A 23,304-nucleotide genomic window follows, 5' to 3' on the forward strand; every position below is an offset into this window, starting at 1 on the left:
GTGGTAGTTTGCAGGGCATTTTTCTGCCAGAAGAGTCCAAAATAATTACCAGGACCAGACTGCAAGTTTAACAGAAGACAGGTGGTTCACCCAAACAATTTGTTTGCAATTCATTTGAGAAAAAGCTGTATGAAAGTACAGAAGCTCATAGTATCTAGGTGGTTTTTTTTTTTTTTTTTAAGCAAGTTTTAAAGGAGTTCTAAGAATCTGAACCATAAAGGTAAAGTTTGAGTCAAGTTACTTAAGTGTTCAGCTACTCTTTCAGTTTTCTTTTACTAAGACACCCAACTCTTCATAAATCCTGTCTGTGTATAATATCGGTGCATGCTTTTATAGACTCTACCTTACTCAACTGTTCAAGTGCAGTAACATGGAAGGCAACACACGAGAAACCATGTAAATGGGCATTCCCTCCTTATAGATTAATGAAAACAATATTTCAAAACAGGGGTTTTGTTAAACTGAAGTCCAAAGAGCAAGTGTAAACACAGCAATTGTTAAAGGTACGAAAAAGTATTCTGTTGAGTTACACCCGTTTATTGTAGCATACACTGCTGGTATACTTAGTGTTAAAGACTATAGGAAGAAAGATTTTCTATCAAGAAACAGTGGAATTCTAAGTTATAACATGCGACAATTAAAAACTAACTCTGTGGGGGACAAGAAGTCCATGGACCAGGTAAGACTGAGCTGAACACAATCCACCAGTCATCTACAACAAAAATTTTAACATTACATACAAAACTTTTGTTCCATAAACATTTTGCACAAATCAACCATTTTATGCAAATTCTTTATGCTCCCGCTTCCCCAGACAAAAAAGGACAATGATTACTGTTCTAATCATTTATTTAATCTTCACATGTTCTGATGAATATATTGTCTAATATATAGTCTTCTATATGAAAATTCTCCACTTAATTTGACAGAACTTTTGTTTTATACAAATAAGACAATCACCATAAATGTTACATACTGGAGTGTAGGTCAAGAATGCACATATGCTATCTGTCTTGCTATTCAGTTTTCACATGTCAACGCCCAAAAATACTGTACTTTAAAACAATAACACTGTTTACTGCAGAAAGTTACTTTGTCTGCTTGAAAGGATACATCACTTTGGTAAATCAACCATCATTCACAAAAAAAAAATTATCAAGTATTTTTCCTTAGTTTGTTCACTGTTTTGCCCATGGCTTCACTGAGCTGACATCATCTAACACAAAATGTGAACAGTCATAAGCTTAATACAGCCACCACGCAAAAGAGACTTCCCCTTACCCCCCTCCTTGATGTTTAACACACATTTTAGCACAGCTTGAACCAAAGCTAAGTGAAATAAAGTAGTACAGCATATCTCAAGGTGTCCTTTAATGAGGGCACAGAACATTTTCAGAGGGACAGATGTACAACATGACTTAAAGATGAAATAGCAGCTCTTCCCTGTCCCTGCTAAAACTCCCTTTTGCAGAGCTTAGTTCAGCACATCAGATTTTCAATGCAGCAGCCAATAGCACAGGGACAAGATCATGGGACTAGTAAAGGGACCTACCGTGTCCAAAAGACAACACACACAAGGTAGTTCGGTAGCATTTTTTTCAACTGCCCAACCTGACTGCAGGAAGTCCTCATGAAGATTTTTCAAAGACAATTTTTGTGATTTGAGCTTCGATTAGCTACTTGAAAGGCTACCAAAGGGCCAATTGCTCAAGAAAAACTTTCAGAAAACCCTGGTCTATAGACAAGCTTTCAGTCATAACATCCATAGTTACCAACCACTGCTGGAGCAAAAAGCTTTGTTCCTCACTTTTCACTGAACCAAATGAGAATCATCCAGTTCTATCACTTAACTCGAAGCACAGGGTGGGAGGGAGCAAGGCACATTCAGCCATGTGGACTCCTGTCCCTGGAGTGCACTGGGCAGCATGACAGGAGCCTCATTCAAACATGCAGTTTCAACTTCATTACTATTACCTGAAACCTTCATTGCATGGACAAACTTGGCTGTACGCATTGCAAGACAGTCACAGGCTTCCTTTAAATAACCTTCAGGGAGTCTTGATACAAGATTCGCTTTTAATGTGAGCAGCAGCTGACTTGTTGATTCACCCTGACCAGCGCTCCCTTGTTGATAACTGCCCACAGTTTCTAACTGCAGCCCCTCACCTGCCTTGCTTTAGTAGCCTTTGGGGCATCTGAAGGCTTGAAGGATGGAAACCAAAGTTATGTCCAATTATTTCTGCAGAGAAGCTGCAAAGAGTTTGCTGGCTGATGTGGAACAAGCTACAGAGGCTTTGGTTGTAAAAGCCACTGTAAAAACTGAACATTTTCAGCCCTTCTACTCTTGATCTAGAAGAAACCAACACAAACCTCCTACACCACACTGGATATTTTCATCACCACTGACAGACAAGAAACTGTTCAGGTATCAGCTATTCAACCAATTGAGTTCTGTCATGACTATACACCGGGAAAAAAATGTTTAAAATTAGATTTGTGTCTGGAAAAAAGTGCATGCCTTACAGCCTTCAAGGGCCTTTTTCTTCCCTCTACTTTTATACAATACCACAGTGATCAGAACCCATTCTCTCTGCATTTAGTTATATCACATCATCAGGACTGCTATTTGCTAAATTTGATGGAAACAAAAACCACAGAACAGACTTTTTAACCTGTTTGACTAATAATGAACAAGTAYGTACTGGTTCACTGCCTGCCATAGAAGCTCATCTCAATCCTTCTGCTTATCTCAAGTAATAAGAATAGTCTTTGTGTTGCATCCACTTTTCAAAAACTAGAAGAAAAGGCCTAAAGGATTACAAGATTATTAAATTAAGAGTTTGGTCCTGTGGTATTTTTCACATGCAACAAACCAAAAAAAAAAGTGACATTCAGCATAAGTGCTCACTTAAACCAGATTCAAATCTTGTAATCTGCCCATTTCATCCAATCCAAAACTTGTGGCAACATTTCAAAACATTTACAAATTCAGTTAAAACAGAAGCCATGCAACAAGAAGCCGACTCATGACTTCATTGCTCTCAGTCATTTTGGCTTWATATTAACATCCAAATTAACCTTACTGAGCTGCATTATGTTGGTTTCTTTTAGCTCAGAGCAGAGCGAGTACCTGTTAAAGGCACTAAGGCAGAATGTTACTAGCCATTTCCAGTTGAAATCCTTAGTTATCACATCTAATTAGTTTCCCTTTAATACATTTAAAAGCCTGACCTCTGCAAAATGGAGCACAAGACAGCTCTCCCACCCTTTGTGTAATGGGCACAAAAGCCATTTTTAATATTAAAAACCACTTCCCCCTACTGTACATTTTATAGTCTTAATTTCAAACAAGGGACAAGTCCTATTAAGGCAGGGAGCTGGTATTGGTTAACATTGCAGTACTCAGACAGTGATGTACAAGACATTTATTTGCAGTATGATAACAATGATATAAATGGAAAAACAAAACAATGACATGGTTAATATTAAAATTGTTCTGACAGCAATTCACATAATCTCTGAGATACAGCTTCTTTACTTGTTCGTAGTGTGAGCCTATACATCTGAAAAGGAAGATAAAATACCTCATTATTTTTTGAAAAAAAAAACAGTTTGATGTTAAATGAACTGCACAGATAACCAGTCACCACTTAGCTTTGTTAGATTTGGTAGGAAATGACCTCAAGTTAAAACATTCAAAAGCAACCAACTATCATGTAATACAGCTCTTTCAAAGTACAGGCCTGAGTAAGTCTTTAATTTCTTGTTGGAAAAACAGAAAAAAACATTGTTCTACTATTTCTCAGCTTTTAACAGCAAGGTGATGTCCAAAATTTGTTTTTGCCTTTAAGGGAAGAAAGTGTTCTTGAATAGTCCAAGGACTCTTTACCACTACTTGATCAGAAAACAGGAGATCCATCACCCACAGCTTATTTTTAGAGACAAATGGTTACTACCATATGAGACAAGACAGCCTCAATGAACTTAGATAAAAGCTCTGTCAAGAGGCTTTGAGTCAGAGAAAAGAAATTCTTATCAGCCTTGTGTCCATGTGCTAATATTTTCTTTTAGCCACAGCATTCTTCTGTTAATTTAACATGACAAACAATTGTACTTAACCTTGTCCAAGGTGCATAAAAGGAAAAACCTAAATGTTTCCAACCTTCAAGAGAAGACGACACTCTGGACAGTCTAGAATAACACAGTGACCCCTTACAACAGGGAAGAGAATTACTATTGAAAAGTAGCTTACCAAGCTAGGCCAGGACCAGCTGCTAAAGTTTAATCTCCTGGTTAGTCTGCAGTCACAATTAGCCATTGCAATAGTGATTCTAAAACACCTTAAGGATTTTCACATATATATATGTTCTTATTTAGTGCAAACAAGAACTTATATTTAAGCTGTAGATACAGAAACAGATACCTGTGCCTGCAGATTGGGTTCAAGACGCAGCAAGCATCCAATCTGAGTAGTTTTTGTATGTATGATACCAGCACCAACAAAGTTAGCAGGGTTGGGATCTACCTCCTCCAGCAGGGCAGATCCAAAGCCAATTATCTATCAAAGAAACCCAGAAGATTTTTAGATGTAGCAGGGACAGAAGGACAGCAGTACCAAGTAACCTCGATCACTAATGGAACTGACAGTCTACCCCAGCACAGCCACAACCAAATAGCAAGTCAAGTAGGAGACTTAGTTTTTATTTGAAGTGTTCAAGAAATTAAAGAACTTTAGCAACTACCCAATACCAATTTTATTACAATGGGAACTTTTAAAAGGACAGTGACTCCTGATATTGAGCTGTTCCTGAAATAAGATTCCTTTGGAAAACAACTGAGAAATAATTTTGATGTGACTTAATTCTCCCCTGTTTAATTATGATACAGTCTTCCCTGCCTTACTCTCATTGTCTCTGTTCTGCTGAAGGCAGTCAGCTTTACAAAAAGTCACAATACTATCTTGTTTTCTTTTGAAATTAGCACAAATCTAGTACAAATTAAAGCAGAAGATACTTCAAGCCTTAAGCAYGGAATTCACATTTTCATAAATAGCTTTAAGTTTCCAGTTGCTGTTGAAGACTATATCTAACTCAAGCCATACTGAGAAGCAGTCCATCCAACCCAGCCTGCCAAGGGCCGGTTACACCACTCAGACTGTTTAATAGCTTGAGCCAAGTGCCACAAAGACCAAGACAGGCAAAGTCTGTTTATACCACTACCTTTATATTATGAATTAGAAATACCATGCTACTACCCACCTTTGCTTTTGTGATCTCTGCATCCATTGGGTGTTTCGCTTTAAAGATATTCTGTACTTCTTGTTTAGGACTGCAAGGCAAAGCACAGATGAATATTTTGGTGTATTGTGTAATTCACAGCATCATTTAACAGCTATCTGTACTACCTGTACTGGGGGAGGTTTTAACTCACAGGCATTAAGTACAGAATGGGGCACTGCACTAGCTGCATTCACAGGAAACCTTTTTCTGCTCTTTGACCCACCCCAAAAGCCCCACGCCCAGTCATAAACAGGGTCTTACTTGCTCAGTTGCTTCCAACGCTGGAAAAAGTCTTGAGAAGACATCTCTGTAGGCTGAAAAAACTTGTTCAGTGTGATGGGTAACTTTACTGAAAGATTTTGAAATGTTCCACCATACCTGAATGCAGAACAGACAGAACATGGGGCATGTAGTACAAACTGTCAGCAGTCTCAGCGTATATCAACCAAGCAATTGAGGATGAATACTAAGGTACAATTACTTAATGATTAAAAAAGTGTTATCAACTGTCTTAACTGAGAAATTGCAGATCATGTGATTTTTAAGCTGCAAATTTTAATCCACCATTAAGTGATTTTATCTGCTCTACCTAGACAGAACATGAAAGTGAATTGGTAGAATTTCTTATGAGGATGTCACTCAGTTTCACCACAGGTACTTATCCCTTTAAATAGCACCTTGCAAGGGGGCACAGAGATATTCTTGTGAAAATACACCAATTAAAAAAACTCCAGTTTAGGCTAGAGCAACAGAACATAGTCCAGAAATCAGGACTGCAAATATGAGTCTTTCCAAAGGCTGCCATTGAGTGGACATAAGATTGTTTTTGGCTGTGTGCATCCTTCATCCAAGCTTTTTTTTTTTTTTAATTTAAGAGATGCTCTTCGTTTCTGGAAGTGAGATTGATCTATGACATACATTCCTGTCAAGGTTTCTTGAGCAAACAGGAAGACTGCTGTTTTATACAGAGAGTGGAAACAGAAGTCATGGGGACACTAACAGAAGCTGCTTCTTGATAAGTTATTGTTTTTTAAAGTTGTTGTTCCAAAAGTTGCTTCCCTCCCTCCCTCCGTAGTTTAAAGCTTTGTTAGATCAAGTTTTCAGGAAAGTCACCTGCCCAAGACAGCTTTTGATTTTGTGCGTCTCGGTCAGAGGCCCAGGCCAACTTAAGCATTTACGTAATGAATTCAGCAGGTTTAAGATACTGTATTTTACCTGAACTGAATGTTCAGGATTGGCGCTTCCATGAAGTCTGACACACACTCAATGTTCACAACCTGCTGCACCTGTGCACCTCCATCCACTGTGGGGTCAACAGGTTTTGTCTGAAGATTCAGGCATGAGATGTAGTTAAGAAAACTAATCAATGAGCTAATAGCTTAAAACCAGTAATTTCTACTGGCAAACTCCATAAAGGAATTAACATTGCATCTGCTGGTTCCCTGCTACTGAAAATCCAAAGCTCAGTTCTTACACAGTAAAATATTTTCTTTTCCTGTTGACACAGCAAGAAGCAATACCCCCCCCCCAAATTCTAGTTATAGGAATATCCTTAAAAAAGGATGCCATCAAAATGGTATGAAGGCCTGGACTTTAAGATAAAAACCCCAACACTATCTTATTTTGATCCAAATGTTACAGTGATGCTTTAAGTCAAACAAGCTAGATTACATGCTCTCTCAGAAATCCTAAATTGTCAATATCAAGAGTTAAACGCAAAACACAACACCAAAAAAAAACCCCAAAACAAAAAAAACCCCAAACAACAAAAAAAAAACAGCTTATTTTAAGGTATGGCATGCTTGTGCACACACATTCCTCTACCTCCCTTTCAAATCAGAAGTCATCTGCTAATGCAGGACTAGAAAGACATCATACCTGTGCCTCTGCTACTTCACGTCAGTGGACAACCTACAGAGTTATGTTACATATTTATTCAGAATAATATATCCTCAAATCAACAGTAAAAGCTGTCCCTGTAACCACAGCTCTAAAGAGAGAATCTTCTATTTCTGCTAAAGACTTTTTTTTTCTACAAAGTTTTCTAAGTTATTCAGCAAATTGCTCATTTCTTCATGTCTGAGGACACCAAACCTTGATCTGGCAGCTTTATTGCCCTTCTGTGCCGCATAAAGCACAAAACCAAAGAACAGACAGACACTATTGCATTTAAGGATATTTGACTGAAGCTCATCTGAGCAGATTACTGTTGGAGTAAAATTCAGGAACTGCGTTGATGTCTTATTGCCATAGAATATGAACATACGCCCTATTAAAAAAAAAAAGAGAGAGAGAGAGAGAGAGAGTAAAGGCATCAGAAGTCTCTTAGGTACATCCCATGCAATTACATTGCACTGTGTGGTTCACAGATCTAACACATTGCCTTTCTACCCTTCTTTGAAATAACTAAGAAAGCAAGCATGATTTATTCATCCAAGAACAGACATGGCATATACATCTCTAACATAGCAAACACTATACATATGTACATACTGTATATATCAGACAATATATACATATAAATATACCAGACACATCTAATACATCAACCTACAGAAACCTTCACTGAGAGGCCTTCAATGTATACTTCAAGTCTTAACCTATTTCCATTTAAAACGTTAGAGAGCAGAAGTGTTGCATATAATTATAGCGCTTATCTTGCTGGGATAGTCACAGCTCAAAATGAGATAACATGAAAACAAACCATTAGAGCTTTCCCACCACAGTTGTCACACAGGCACTAAAATAATCCATGGAAGTCTTTCAATCACTAGGATTTTTTAAATTTTTGTTTTTTATATTAAAAGCACTACTGTGGTACCAAAAGTGATGCAAGCTTTCCTTGTTCTGGCTTATGTTCTATTCCCAGCTCTTTACTAGACACGTTCAGTACCCTGTGCATTAATTTATTTTGGTAGAAGTATGCTTGAAATACATTCTATACCATATGGTTACAAAAAGCTCTGCTGTAAAATAGACACACTCAAGAGAAAGGTCACTCATAACCCAGGCTGTACCAGCCTTATGACGAGGCAGTAGGACTAGAACTCACAGTACCACCTACGCTCCCATTTCATCTCAGCTACCAAAAGCAGAGGAAAAGTTAAAGAAAACAAGAACCCACGCAGAAGCCACAAACAGAGAAGATCCTAAGACAGCTAGGCCTGAAATCAGACTCCCCTTTCAAAGCAGCTGAAAAGTCAGCCTTACACTCAATATCACATTGACATTGAAGCTGATGCACAAATAACTAACCACTCTGCTTGAAAGCTCTTACCCAGGTTCTGTCGAAATTCGGATTTCAGTCCAATTTGTAGCAACTGATTTTCAAATAGGACTCCATTATTTTTACACACAAACCTAGAGGAAAAGAGGCAACATGCATTTTAATTGAGACAAAATAAAAGAGTGTTTAGAACCACAAAATTCATGGTTTACACAGAGGATGAAGACTGGTTAACCTAAAGCGCATCAGTCTGTGAGAGAGGCCTTTGCAGAAAATTGCAGAGTTAAAAGAGGAATACATTTTACAATTAAAACCACCAATTGTAGAACACTAAAATAACTGAGTTTCTATTCAATAGGATACCTGAGAAACTACGGAGGAAGCCACAATATGCTAGAGACACACACTAAGAAGGACTAGGCAACAGACTTACTTCTCTTATTTTTGGCAACTTCTGGAATTCACTAGGCTGGCGCAGAATTAAAAGTTTGAAGCTCTGACTGTTTAAACATAAAAGACCCCCTTGTTTCATCAATTCTGTATCATGTATGTTGACTTGACAGTTGTGGTTTTTTTTTATTTTGAGAGAGCAAGCCCATTCTGCAGGTATTTCAGTCCTCCTACCCTTCACTTAAAAGCAGAAGAGGTGGTCAACGAATATTAGCCTTTTCATACACGGCACTACACAAAATCATGCTTGCAAATATCAGTACTTTTGGTAAATTCTTACCCTTTTAAAACAGTTGTCTGTATTTGCAAATAGTTGCAAAGCTTAATATACAGCTAGAGTTGTCATAAAAGTCTCATTTTAGAGTCACATGTGATAGCACTGACTCTTAACAGGCAACTCTAAGCTGTGGATTCATGAGCGTGTCATACAACGCACAGCATCTACAGAAATGTTCTGGTCACAAGAAGTCTGACAATATAGATACATATATATGTTTCTGCCCAATTTCGCTAGCATTAAGTTAATGCACACTATACTTTTTCTTTGTAACTATATTCTGGAATTTGCCCAGCCTTGCAAGGTTTTAGTGTTGCTTACTTGTGAAAAAGCTCATCAGCATCATGCACAGTATCAGCTGGTTCCTCAGAAACTACCTCAGATGAAGCCAGGTCAGGGCTAGTTCAGGCAGCACAAAGGAAGAAAGGTGGTAGCGACAGAGATAGCAGGAGTTAGTAAAGACAGCTTAGWGCTTAGTTATTTCCTTTACCTCCTTCCTCAAAAATGGCACTTGTGAGAATTTAATGCATGAGAAGTTTATTAGCTGCCCTAGCTGAGTACACCTGGAAAGGTTTTAGGCATTAAGTGATTATTTTCCTCCTTTTCTTTCCCCCACCCCACTCCATGACTATTAGGAACCAGGAATTCCTCCTGAAGAGAGGAGATGCTGAAGATGTTCAGCAGCTTAAGTTTATACCTCTTAAACAACCAAATCCTTTTAGGCGTTTAATTATTTGTGACAGTTTTTCAGTTCAAAAGCATAAATGGAGATGTATATTAACGACTTCAAACCTGCATTTTGAAACAGACCTCATCAACATTAATGGAATTCCTAATGATGATTGCACAGTCTGTTCTTAAAAAGAAACCCACAAATATTTAAAGCGTAGGCAACAGTACATGGGCACATGGTGTATGACTAAGCCAAGTAACAGATTAGAAGCAAAAGTGACAACAGCACTAAAAAAGCAGCAGGAAACTACAGAAAGCAACTTTGCAATAGTGCTGAAGGAGTGTTTCACCTTAGACAGACAGACCATGGTTGGACAATGCTAAACTTTCCTCTGCAGCAAGAGGAAACTCAGTTTTAGTACCATGATCTTATGAAGCAACTAGTCTGGTTTAAAAAAAGCTTAGTTTTTCTTAAAAAAAAAAAAAAAAAAAAAAAAAGCTCTAACAAGCTTGCATAGCTTCTTAAAATTTTGGTACTGCATAGCACAAATATACATCACTTACTGCTTTTCAAGAGAAATGTAGGATCAAGTTTTAATCACTGCAAACCTGCAACAGTGCCTGGCCTTGTATAAAATTTTGATGAAAGGCAACATGGTCCAGGCAGATTAGTTTCACTAATTATGCCCCTTATATTAAGATGCCCTGCAAGTGCATCATCACATCATGATGTAACATCCTTGATAATATTAATATTATGCTCTTCAGCCAATAAGAAGATAGATTTTGAAAGATGCACTGTCATCTTATTCTATTTACTTCCAAAATTTTAGCCAAGTGACATTTGAGTATAGCTACAGGCTATTTAATATTAAAGGAATTAATAACACATTATGCCTGATACTACAGTTGGCAATGCAAGTAGGAAGATAGTTTTAATCAAATCTCCCGCTCCCAAAAAAAGAAAACCTTTTTTTCTGGCCTGTTTGTCAGACAGTAGCAGAGCAATGTAAGTATTTCTTGAAACTGAGACACACTATCTCTGGATATATAGCTAGGAACAACCCAACCCACTGTTCCAGTGCAAGTTTGCCKTAAGTGAGGTGATGCAAGAACACTTTATGGAAACAGGATATGATGTACAAGAACAATGTATTCATGTTGGGCCAGATAACCCCAAAGTTTAGCATGTATTACTGAGATGCACGAGCAGCTTAATTTAACAAAGAAGCAAAACCAGCAAGAAAACTAGGCAAGACTGTGGCTAATATCCTCAGGCTGACTACTACAGACTCAGTTTTGCATGAGCAAAGGTATTCAATAATGATAGGATATTCAGCATAAAGAGTTCAAAAACACCCCTTCTGCTCCACAACTACCACCCGGGAATGCATTCAAGTAGCTGGAAGAAAACTGAAAGTTATTCATTGGATGTATTCTCTTCTCTAATCCTGTTTTAGCAGGCAAATACTTCCCCAGAGTCCTTACAGAGCGTCTCAATTTCAATTACCTTGCAAAGTTGTCATCAGAACCAGGAGCAAGAGGTGCAACTGCAGAAGCCGAATCTGAAAATACATCCACGAGCAGGCTACCGCTAGAGGCAGGTGGGGGAGCTGAATTGGTGAGAGGGGCTGCACCCAGACCCAGCAGATCCGCAGATGGAGAAGGAGTAGACTAGGGAAGACAAGACACTTCAGAGTCGAACTATAACAAGACTAGAACAGAGCTGCCTTTTGCTATGGCAAAGTGCTTCCCTCCCCCATGAAGGTTTTGGCAATGGCAGACTTCATAAACGCAGTTACCGCCTTGGGTTTCAATTTAAGTCATTAACAGACAATGTAGGGTTCCTTCCCCCTCCCCTTGAATTGAGTTATCACCACCTAGAAGTTAAACAAAAAAACAAGACCTGTAGACCTGGATTCTGATTCTGTGGAAATCAAGAGAAACTAAGTACTGTAGGGAGTAAAATTCTAACATGCTCCTTTTCTTCCCTGAAGAATTCAGCACTGCCTTTATGTAAGCCTGAATCAAAACATCACAGCATCTTAAGCTGACCATCAGTTTAGTCCTGAGGGTTTCAGAGCTTGACAAACCTTAGAAACATTTCAAAAAAATCTAACCAGCAAAAAAAAAGCAGAGCCTGTAGTTAATTTAGACTACAAGCAGTAAAAGGTAGAGGTGAGACCTTTAAGAAGATTCTTCATAAATGGAGCAAATGAAGTAGCCAGGGCACAGAATCATGCACCATCAGAGGCCTCATGTGTGCATTCAGGAGTCACATACAAGAACAAAGCACAGACTGGTAGTAGCCAAAGTGTTTATGCATTAGATATTAAGTCTACAATATGCCAGATATACTAAAAATGAGTTACAAGATAAAAGAATAAGATTTTAGACTTGCAGCAGACACGACAGTTAGCTTTATTAAGTAGCTCATCCAAATGCAAGTCAACTCAAGGTTATCATGTACTCCAAAGACTGAATTTGATGCAGGATAACCAAAAATTCCCTAAGATTTTTCAGAAGCCAGTCATTAAGAACTGTTCAAAACAAACGGCCGAACTCTGAGTTAGACCATATTCTTGCCATCTAAGATGGTGTCACACCAAAGGCACTGATGAAAGTAATGTAGCAGACTTTCTTACACTGCTATTAACCTACAGAAAGTGAAGCTGGTAAGGCATTCCACAATTTAAAATACTAGTTGCCTCAGTCAGTTTGGCATGCAAAAAACCACGCAACTTCTCCGGTGGAAAGGTACTTCCATCTACTCAATGATGTTGCACTTAAGTGACTAGTAAGTAGCACAGATACTCCTAGATACTGCAGTGACAAGGTTAAAGGATTAAGTTTTAAAAAAAATGTGTATGGAATGTGCCAAAGCACTTCTTCCTCTTAAGTAATCTACTACTACACCTCAATTGTAATTATAAAGTTATCCTTGTTATTAAAACTGGAAGCTGAAGTATTATGTTCGGGGAGTGATTCATCCTACCAGCCTTAATTGACAGTAAAGTGAGAAGTTGCAGCTCAACAAACAAGACAGAGGCTTTGTCTACCATACTGGAACTCAAACAGTTGTGTCAAATACATTTCTATAACCTCATCATTATAGTTTATGAGCACCCACATTAAGTAAAGTGCTGTTCACTTCTAGTGAAAACAAAAATAACCTAAAACAAGATGCAAAAATATCTATCATGCTAGAAGAGGCAGAAGAACAGTTGATGCTTAGAAATTCAAGACACTCCTTTTAAATATGTTCATTTTAGCACCTCACCTTCACTGCAATTTAACCAGAGAAGGATATTCCCATTTCTAAGGTTGCAGCAATATTTCTCAGAGTAAAAACATAAAAAGGATTTTTTTCCAGACTGCAGACAATTCTTCCCCATTTACACTGTGGGTAAATTTTCCAAAGGAAAGTTGAATACAAGCATGCAGGGGAAGCAGCTATGGGTTCCCCTGATACTTTATAGCAAACACCCATAGTCTTAAATTTAAGACCAAAAGTTCCAAGTCACTTTAAGGAAGCAGTTCCCTCTTCACTTCCACACCTCATCAACTACTGAAATAAGAACAGTTTTTAAACTCACAACAGCACTGGCATTGACAGAGGCAGGTTCAGCACTTCCATTCATATCAGAGCTCCTCTCCTTTTTGATCTCTTCCAGGTCAGTAACCGTGCCAGGACCCTTCTTCTTCTTGAGCTTAGCCAAAATAGAAGATTCTCTCTCCGGAAAGGGAGGCATTTCTTCTAGCACTGTAGCCTTATCACAGAAGAGGTATATTAGTTACATTGACAAAGAAAGCCAGATCAACTTTCTAGTCTTTGAAGAGAAACACCCTTATACATTGCATGATGTTCAGGCAAGAGTAGAACTACCTATACAGAAAACCACTATGCAGTCTGTTGTACAGTGGTAGAGTAGATTTGTCTTTAAAAAAATATTCAAAATTTTCTGAAGTCTACTTTCTGATTGGCAACCTGGGAGCTTTCGCTGAAATGCCCTTCCTTCTTTCACCTTCTTCATGACACCTTCCACAGACAACTGACCTAACCTTGAAGATACACAGAGCATAATTTTGAAAACAGTCTTCCCAAAGGAGGTGCTTACAAAAACAGGTGCAGATTACCTCTCTAGTAAAGTGCTATTAAAAAAACCCCCACACCTAAACACAACACACCACACACCACCAACAAGCTTGGATCACAGCAGACCTAAAGGTTCTTAGGTAAAGCAGACCTAGACTGGAGCCACTGAAGACTACCCAGACTAGGACCTATTGAGACCTAAACATTTATTACCAGTCACAAGACTGAGGGTGACATGCTCTGGCCAGACCTGAGAACGCCAAGTTAAAACACTGTCTGGGAACTTCTGGGGACAAAGAGTTCTGCACAGAGAATTGCAGGTTTCCTGCCTGCCAACCTATAGTCTACATGAGTTTTGACTAATTGTTAAAGAAAACCCAAGCATTAAAGTGGCAGACTTATAATTCCATTTAGTCTTGAGTTATGTATTCACTTTATCATAGCTTAAAGAACCCTTCGACATCTTTCTTTTCCAGACCTCAAAGAGCTGCCATTAACTTTTCAATCCTTGCAGAACTAAACGATACAAAACAATTAGACCAGGGACTCGAAGGGAAAAGAGATTTCATACTTTGAAGGCTTGATCCGATAATTACATCTTTGAAACTCTAATCAAATCTTTGAAAAAACATACTTTAATATACAAGCCATCAGCACACAGCTCTCATACTGTTCTCTTTATGTAATACTCAGTGTTGACATCTTACAGGTTCTGCATGTATATGGTTGTAGCGCGCACGTGCTTTTAAGTGATTATTATCTACTTCCAGACTTTGACAGCTCACTTCCATTGAGCCAAGAACTCCAGCTTCGTACGCTTTAGTAAAAGCTGTCCATGCTTGCATGTTGATCTGCTTCTTACAAATTCACCCAGTCAGGTGTTCCCAACCCTCCTCTAAAAGCACACAAACTACCCCAGTTAAGCTTTAAACACCATATGCATGTCATTCGACCACTACACTGCCCATGGCAAGACTTTCCCTAAGCACACAGGCTTCCTTCAAGCCAGAGCTCAGCACTTCAGTAACCTGAACTGTCCAATGACACAGGACTCTGCATCAGCCACAGCTATCAGCCAGCTCTAATTTCGTCAAAGTTACAGCTACCTAGTGAGCAGGCTACAGAAGAACATACAAATATTGAAATGTAAAAGGCTTCAGAATATAAGGCACCAGCCTTTCAGTGTACAAATAGTGTAGGGCTTCGTACTATGCCAGCTTTCACCAAGCCCAGATTAACATGCATTAAGTCTTACTTTTCCACCAGAGCAATAACAACTTTGATTTTTAGCTCTAAGTCAAAGATGGCTGCAGCTAAATTCAGTACACAGATAGAAAAAAAACAAAAAACAAACAAACAAAAACAAACAAACAAAAAAAAAAGCAGCCAATTTGCGGATCCTTAATTTGAAGGAAGATTTTAAGTAATCAGCTAAGGTTTAGTGGAACTTTATTCATTGACAGAAGATCCAGAATTGGATTTGATGTTCACATAGCTAAAGAGTTCTCCATAATAAAAAAAATCTCTACACCTACCAAGATATCAGTACTGGCAATGGTACTGAGCCTCAGATATTCAACAGCTCTCTGCTGCAGCTCAACATCAGCATTCTTTAGCTGACTGTCACTGCGCAATACATCTTGAATTGTAGTTTTGATTTCTGGAAACAGGTTCACAAACTTGATGTAGGTAGACAGAAGCAGAGCTCGGGTAGGAACACTACACAGATGAAACTTGGAGTGTAGCAAGTTGAACTGGATGAGGGGACTTAAAAGATAAGAAAAAAATCATTTGTTCAGTTTTCATAGAGATGATAATTCTTAAATGCATTACTATCAAGTGCCAAATCATTTGTTTATGAGCTTAAGAACATTAAACAGACAGTAATTCTTTACAAAAGAGGTATTACTATTCCAATTGCATATTTTAAATGGTTGTCTTTAAAAGGCATTTTACCTGGACCTTGGATCACCTGCTATCAGATTTCCAAATTCTCCCAAAATGTAGCCACCTACTTTTACAAGATTCTCATGGCATGCTGGAGCTTGAAGGGCCTGTAAGAACACATTAATAGTTGGTCATTGATCTGTAATACGTCAAAGAGTTCTACTTCACCTGTCAGTTCCATGTCCAGTTTCCTGGTCTGCAGATCATAGGTCTAGGAGCTAGAGAGCCACTTATGCAAAAACATGGTGGAGATTTTTCTATAAAATATACAAAGATTAACCAAGCTAAGTCATACCTAACATAAGTGTTACTAACCCAGGAGCATTCTTAAAGCCCACCTAGCAGCACTGTGGACTTCTGAGGACAGATACAACCACCTGGATTTTCCTAACATCCTTAGGAGAGTCAGAAGTATGTCAATATGTTTAATTAGATTCTTGCGGGAGTGTGCTGAGGTTGTCCAAGATGTAAATACTGCCTTTTTAAATATGAAGGCATCCACAGCAGGGATGAGTTCTGAAAGTCAACTTAAGCATTTAGACAAGGAGACCAAGAAAGTAGAAAGCCCATATGAAGAATCCAAGCAGAGTCAGAGCAATAAGGTCAGCTATTTGGAAAAGTCTCCATTAATAGCTCAAATTCCAGTTGTATGAGATCCTAAACAGCAGGAATGGGCACATACTCTAGAAGGATCACCAAGTTATCTTGAGTGTTTGGATTCCTACAGCCCAGAAAACTGAAAAAACTTGCAAGAGCCTCCTGTTTTTATTCTGTTTCAGTATTTTTCCAGGTAATGCAGTTTCCTTACTAAGCTATTCACTCAAAAAAACCTCTTTTTTCAGTGTGGCAATAAGGTGTTTTTTTTTTTTTTTTTTTTTTTTTTTTAAAAGGCAGAATACATCCTCCCTCCCCAAAAGCCTATAAACAACCAGGTAATTCTACATTACTTACCTAAGCCAGAGCAGCTTTTCATCCTCCTAATCTAGTCTCTGGCTCAAAGTCTATGATGCTAGACTTATGCAAAGCTCCCGCAGTATTTTCTTGAAATAATTCATGAGCAGATTTTTATTCCTCCCTAACATGGGAAAGCACGCACAGCTGCTAGACTACATGGTGTTTGCTCAATTTCCACACCATTTTGAAAGCAAACGCAGAAGAGTTATTCTCACCTCAAAAACAGTCTTTGCTGCATACCCTTGAACATCATCCCTGTTAATGACAATCTGAATAACTCGGTACCATACTTCTTCGCTGACATAGTCACCAGCAATCCGAATTAGATTCAAGATCGTATCCACGTACCACGTATAATCCACGGCATACTTCTCGGCTAGAATTGCAACTTTCAGAACCTGAGCAAACACAGAAGACAAGACAGCAGAAACTATTCAGTCTTCTTGATTTTATAAGCTGTGATTCTATAAGCTGTGAAACAAGATTCATTTTTATGTATTCAGTGAAGCCTCATAGCAACCCAGAAACATCTGCTTCAGCTGTCTCTGCTAGCTCACTTGCTCCCCAAGCTAAGGTGAAAGATGAATATTGAAGCTCTGTGCCAGAAATTGCCTGCTGCCAGGCACATAAAGTCCTAGGGGTGCATTAGTGTGTGCTGCAAGTAGTACACAGTTGAAGAGCCACAGATGAACTAAGTGATCAAGAACAAGCTATTGAAAAAAATATTCTTTGCTATAAAAGCATCGAAACCATCACTGAGACAGCACTAAGTAGAAATCTGAAGAACTCTTAAAAAAATTTGGATATTCAAGCTAGTGGAGACAACTCAGAGTCACCAAAATAGTTGTCATTTCAGATAATGTCAAGATTCATATATCCTGCAGCAAAGGGTCAGCATTAGGAAGAGGCTACCACATCATTTGGACTGGGTTGCATCTGTACTAGCCAGTTCTTTTAGGAGCAGTAAGTTAACAGAATGAAATTCACATTATCTGCAAAGTCAGTGTAGTCTGCCAACAGCAACGAGACAGTATAAGAGGTAAATCAAGTAACTTTCTATTCTACGTTAATCTGATCAAGAACTTTTAGCAGCTTAGTCCTAACTAAATAACTACCGTAAATACAGACTATGGCTATACTTATAGGAACGTCACTCACTGGGTATTTAATCTTTTTTCGCTGCGAGAAAGGAGGTAGATAACATTCCTCCCTTTTAACTCATCATATAAGGCAGAGTTCTTGGGAATCCTTAGGCTAGGGGAATGTTCTCACAGCACACAGTTTAAAATTCTACATACAAAAATAAGCATTTATCACACTAAGTTTTGAAACAAAAATAGTTGTCTAGAGATAAGACATAACTCAGTACAACTAGAGATTGTATTTACTTGAGCACTAATAAAATTCAGTTCATGTCTCTATTCAATGGCCTGAGACCAAAATTACTTTTTAAAATTCCCCATTTCAAGTGTTTTCTTTAGTTTAACCTAAACAAAGATGTCATTATTAGATACAGCCTTTATGAAGTTTTGCTTTTTTTTTTTTTAAACCACCTTCAAAGAATCTCTGTCACAGACTACCCTGCATCCCATGTGGTCAGATACAAAAAATTAAGAAAATATAAATATCTCACAATTTCTTCTCTAATGGAATAATCAGCAGTCTCCAAATAATTCAGCATTTCAGCCACAATCTGTTGAGCATTGCTTCGGTCACACATTGCATACAGGAGATCTACAGCTCTCTGCCGTACGCTCACATCCCTTTCAGTCTGCAAAAGGAGACAAAGCAGGTCATGATGATTTCACCTTTAATCTGTTCAATAAGTTGCACATGCTTTCCAAATAAACTTCCACATTTTATTATTCACAGTCAAATTTAAGACAAATGCCTTTTAATAAGCTTTCAGATGCAGAATGAAGTTGTTCAAAACTTTGAAATGCCGTTRACATGAGCTACAAGTTTCTCATGTTATTCCCACTTTCAGTCACCTAGGGAGAGGTCACTGGAGACTCAGAGGGCTTACTGGTTTTATATAACATTTAATTTTAACATCAAACCATGAGGTTTTGTTTACATACTATACATATTCAAATCCGGGCAAGTGCTGAGAGTATGGAAGAGTTTGCACAGAACTCCACTATTGCCCTCCAAGGGTTAATGAGCTCGTGGTGCACTGCACATAGGGTAACCTGCGCCCCTTGTCACAAACGCATTAAGAACCAGCCAAGATGGTCAAACTCATCAGGCCAATGGACAATTAACTATCTGGAGCTTTAGCACTGAGCTTGCCTCAAATCAATAGAAGCTCAGCTGAAACAGAGATACATGCTTTAAGGTTAGACAAATGTATTAATATGCTACAGGATGAGCTTGGAAGGAAACATTACACGTAAACACTGAAGCGTTTTGCACTGCCAAGCAAAACTAGGTGCAAATAAGTCTTCCTGTTTCAATTTCTGCTGGAGATACAGCTTTATGGTTTCCTGACTTTTGAAAAAGCTTAAAATTCTGTAGGGGAAGCTGATCACCTACTCTACTGCTCCCCACAAGTTGCTGCAGTGAAGGGGTAATGTCTGTTTTTATCAACAGAGATAGCAACAGGACAAAGTCTTCCTGAGCATTCTTTGTTTTGAATTTCAACTTTTTTGAAAGACTCATTTGTCTTCAGTCTCCAGCTTATGACCCCTGTAACATTTTGGAGCCTCAACAACAAGTATCAGATCCACCAGTAATTTGCAAAAGTAAATTGAAGTTAACTTTTATTGTTATAAGCACAGCATAATTTTGCAGAATTAAAGAAAAACTACAGCAAACTTCTAGAAATAACTCATTTGGTCCCCAAGTATTATTAGCCTAAATGGGGTGGGGAGGGGAGGGGGACATGAAGAAAGACTTAAAACAGACTGTACACTTAATATTTACCTTCAATGCATTGATAACTGTTTCTATGTGTGTTTTCACAGCCTCATGTGAGAATTCAGAGCTGGCAAGCGTGCACATGCTTTCCAGTGCTAGGTAACGCAAATTAGTTTCTCGGTGCTGCAAGAACTGACCTAGCTGGTTACAGGCACGRACTAGTAGATTTGGCTCACTGCACAGAACAGGAGAGAAAGTGAATGGGTTAAAAGCAACAGATACGAGAACACTGGATACAGAATACTGTTTCTGCAGTGCAAGTTTCTTAAAGTGCCTCAAAAAGTGGCTGCTAGAACATACTGCTGGTGAAATGAAAATTCAGATACTGTGAGTGAATCATCTCTATTGGATTAGAGTCGTGGGTCACAACACAAAACTAAACACTAGAAAAGAGCAGGAAACAGCAATAAAAAAATTGCTAGTAGTGACATAGTTCATTAATACTTTTCAAATCCAGTGCTGCAGGTGATGTTCCAACCTGGCCAGCAACTTCATGCTCTGATTTTCCCTTTTAGCAAAATTCTATTTAGCATTCAAGATAAAGTCATGGTTTTCCATTAAAACAAACAAAAACCAAAACACTGTTGTAATGAAAATATTCTCACTGCTCACCTGTCATGATGTATAATTAAGCTTATTGCCTCAAACAGCACAGCATTCTTTGCATTCGAGTGTTGTACTTTCTTAGATTTTGGTGGCTCCTGAGCTTTGTTAAGAATAGTTTCCAGGCATTCTGTGAGACGACCACGTACCGCAGGGTCTTCTGGAGAAGAACAAGCTGTTGGACAACTTCATTTCACTCAACACCCCAACCCCTGCTTTAGGCCTTCCACCCTGCTAATCTTGGAGAATAAATTGAGGCAATATTGTGTTAAACAGTTCACCCTCCCCTAACACACATTTGACAAGGAAGTCTAAGCCACACTTCTACTTGGGCAAGAACAAAAGCCAAACATTATCTGCACTGTCATGTATTTCAAGACTTCAATATCGTTGATAACATTAAAGAATATTAAACACTTGCAACATAATTTGAAGAGCTAGGTGTCTTAGAGCAAAGTGTTAAATCAACATGCATCTTGCAATCCACCTAAAACAGCCATTTGAACAATCTGAAACTCCTGAAGAGCACAAGCTTCAGTATCCAGATCTTAAGACACTGTGCTTGCACTCCAGGTTGTGTTCATACACCACCACAGTGGCCCTCTGGATATGACGCACTGCATAAGAGGTGACAACTGTTATGATTTGTGCATTACCTGGAGGTGGATAGCACTGTAACAGCCTCAGAAGTTTCACAGACAACCAAGGAGCAGGAACAAAGTAATAAGTATAGTCCTGAAGATCTGTTGATGCAGAGGTTACAATCTGTAAAATAAGCAGATTGCACCTCAGCTACTGCAGTTTCAAGTGATTTGCAATTAATAGAAGCACTCAACAAAAAAGCGCACTGTAGGTCACCTTTGATAGAGGTTTATAGAACTATGCCACTGGCAATGTTTAATCAAGGAGATTAATTAGGTTCAAGTTGTTATACTATCAGTACATTGTCAGGTTCTCTAATCAGATGAATTCAGTTTTATTGATACAGTAGTCCAGGGAGCTCCTCCCAGAATCATTCTGTGCTTTCCTTAGAAAGAAACATGACCATAATGTAATACCAAATGTTTAACCAGAAGCTTGGCTTGCATTGGTTTAATGATGCATCTTGACCACAATTATTGAGATTCAGCCAAAACACTAAACGTACTGCTACACCTTACTGACCATAGACAGGTGAACATGGCATCTTTAAATATGAGAATTATTGATAGATTGAACTTAAAAAGCAGAAGGACCAATTACTCCTCTATTAACATTCATGCTCCACAGTAAAGAACATTTTACTTTTACAGAAAAGTTTATATACATAGTGAAATGTGACAAGGATTACCTTGGGTTTCAGAGGAACTACTTCTCTTCAGATTCCCCCCCCCCCCCACACACACACAGTGTAAGGATTACAGAGTAAGCACAAGTCTGGCATTAGCTTTGCTCAGAGACACTCCACCTGATGGTTGCTGCTCCTTTATGAAACAGCTATTCATTTTCCCTTAGAATTCCCTGGCTTTTAAGAAAAAAAGCTTCACATCCAAGAAATGTTTCAGTGCTTCTTCCCCCTGCTTAACCTCATACATCCATTTACGGAATATTAAATGCTTATGAATATTAGTTTAGCAGCAACACAAGAATGAGTAGGAAGAAGATTCATTATCTTGTATGAAGTTTATATAAAATTAAAAGCATGGGCTGTATTTTGGGAGGTTCCATGCAGAAGTTTCCAGAATTAATTTTTGATCCAATTACTCTTTAGTGTTACAGTAACAGAAAACAAGGATAAAAGCCTTAATTGCATTGTGAGGATTCTTGCAGCAGGGAGAACGCGAGACTGTTCAACTACGCAGACTTGGCATGTAGCAAGAGGTACCCTCAAAAAATTTGTGCAAGCTAATATAGTTTTTCATCACTGTAAGCAACAAATATTAAGACAGGCTAACTGAACTAGCTCTGTCTGTGTGCATGCGTATATATGGAGATATATATTTATATCTCCATACACACACAGTGAAATCGAATGATCCTCATTTTTAACAGCACAGCAAACTAATCTAGCTTACTGTTGATTTACTGAGTTTTCTAGGTTAACGTGACCTAGAGAGCAGAGTAAGTTAAACAGTGAAGTATTATCAGGGTTAACATTAGACTTACTCTGCTTAATCTTGACACTGCCAAGGAGACTGAAGTTTTGAACTCTTCTGGATTCTTCTGTGCCAAAGTAGTAATCAGACTTGTAGCTGCAGTAACCACACCCTAGAAAGAAGAACAAAGCCTTAAGTTCAGTTTTGTAACAGTTTAAGATGGTCCTAATTAACAGCATCTTTCACTTGAAGGATTTCTAATATAAAAGAAAACTAAGTTTATCCCAATGACAAAGCCCCAAATTAGAAAACCCTTCACTTAGCCAACAGCTAGACTAAGTATACATTTTTTAAAATCAACAAGCATTTGTTCTTTGAGCATTAGCAATGTGATACTGTCATACTTGCAAAGTATTTTATACCATTTTTGTATTAGTTGTGGCTCATGTTTGATTAGCCCACCTAAAATAAATTCAGAGAAATATGCTTAAAGAAAAAAAAAAAAAAAAGGCAGCACACAGCAGATCATCCAGGAAAAAACTCTGACAACCCCACATGAAACAAAAAAAAGAAAAAAAGAGAGAAAAGATTTGTATAATATATTTTATAAAATTAAAATTACTAAAATAAAATTAAAATWAAAATTTTTAAGCTTTTATATTTTACATATATGTTAATAATATTCACTACATTTCATTATATTTTAATATTTCACATTTGAAATCACTACAGACTAAAGTACTCCTATTACTTTTGAAGTGCAGGTCCAAGTAGCCCTATATTCATAAAGGATGGGGAAAATAGGC

The 23,304-nt window shown here is 38.1% G+C and overlaps 1 protein-coding gene across 4 annotated transcripts in view; it reads right to left on the bottom strand.

The window, feature by feature from the left end:
* Positions 1-831: 831 nt before the first annotated feature.
* AP2A2 (adaptor related protein complex 2 subunit alpha 2) overlaps positions 832-23,304 on the bottom strand; it is a 52,125-nt gene continuing 29,652 nt past the window's right edge. For 2 of the 4 annotated variants that reach the window (XM_026059068.1, XM_026059066.1), the window contains exons 6-22: positions 22,569-22,670; positions 21,080-21,188; positions 20,433-20,598; positions 19,827-19,995; positions 18,535-18,672; positions 17,117-17,299; positions 15,957-16,054; positions 15,536-15,767; positions 13,501-13,674; positions 11,415-11,578; positions 8,557-8,639; positions 7,459-7,548; positions 6,495-6,618; positions 5,541-5,657; positions 5,259-5,328; positions 4,424-4,558; positions 832-3,563 (exon numbers count right to left, since the gene is read on the bottom strand). In XM_026059068.1, the coding sequence (XP_025914853.1) occupies positions 3,486-3,563; positions 4,424-4,558; positions 5,259-5,328; positions 5,541-5,657; positions 6,495-6,618; positions 7,459-7,548; positions 8,557-8,639; positions 11,415-11,578; positions 13,501-13,674; positions 15,536-15,767; positions 15,957-16,054; positions 17,117-17,299; positions 18,535-18,672; positions 19,827-19,995; positions 20,433-20,598; positions 21,080-21,188; positions 22,569-22,670 (2,232 nt within the window). In that variant the 3' untranslated portion in view covers positions 832-3,485. The remainder of the gene's footprint in view (positions 3,564-4,423; positions 4,559-5,258; positions 5,329-5,540; positions 5,658-6,494; positions 6,619-7,458; positions 7,549-8,556; positions 8,640-11,414; positions 11,579-13,500; positions 13,675-15,535; positions 15,768-15,956; positions 16,055-17,116; positions 17,300-18,534; positions 18,673-19,826; positions 19,996-20,432; positions 20,599-21,079; positions 21,189-22,568; positions 22,671-23,304) is intronic. The other 2 variants (XM_026059069.1, XM_026059067.1) reach the window with 2 other exon arrangements.

The sequence above is a fragment of the Apteryx rowi genome, unplaced genomic scaffold (genome assembly GCF_003343035.1).
Source record: "Apteryx rowi isolate R43461 unplaced genomic scaffold, aptRow1 scaffold_152, whole genome shotgun sequence".
NCBI lineage: Eukaryota > Metazoa > Chordata > Aves > Apterygiformes > Apterygidae > Apteryx > Apteryx rowi.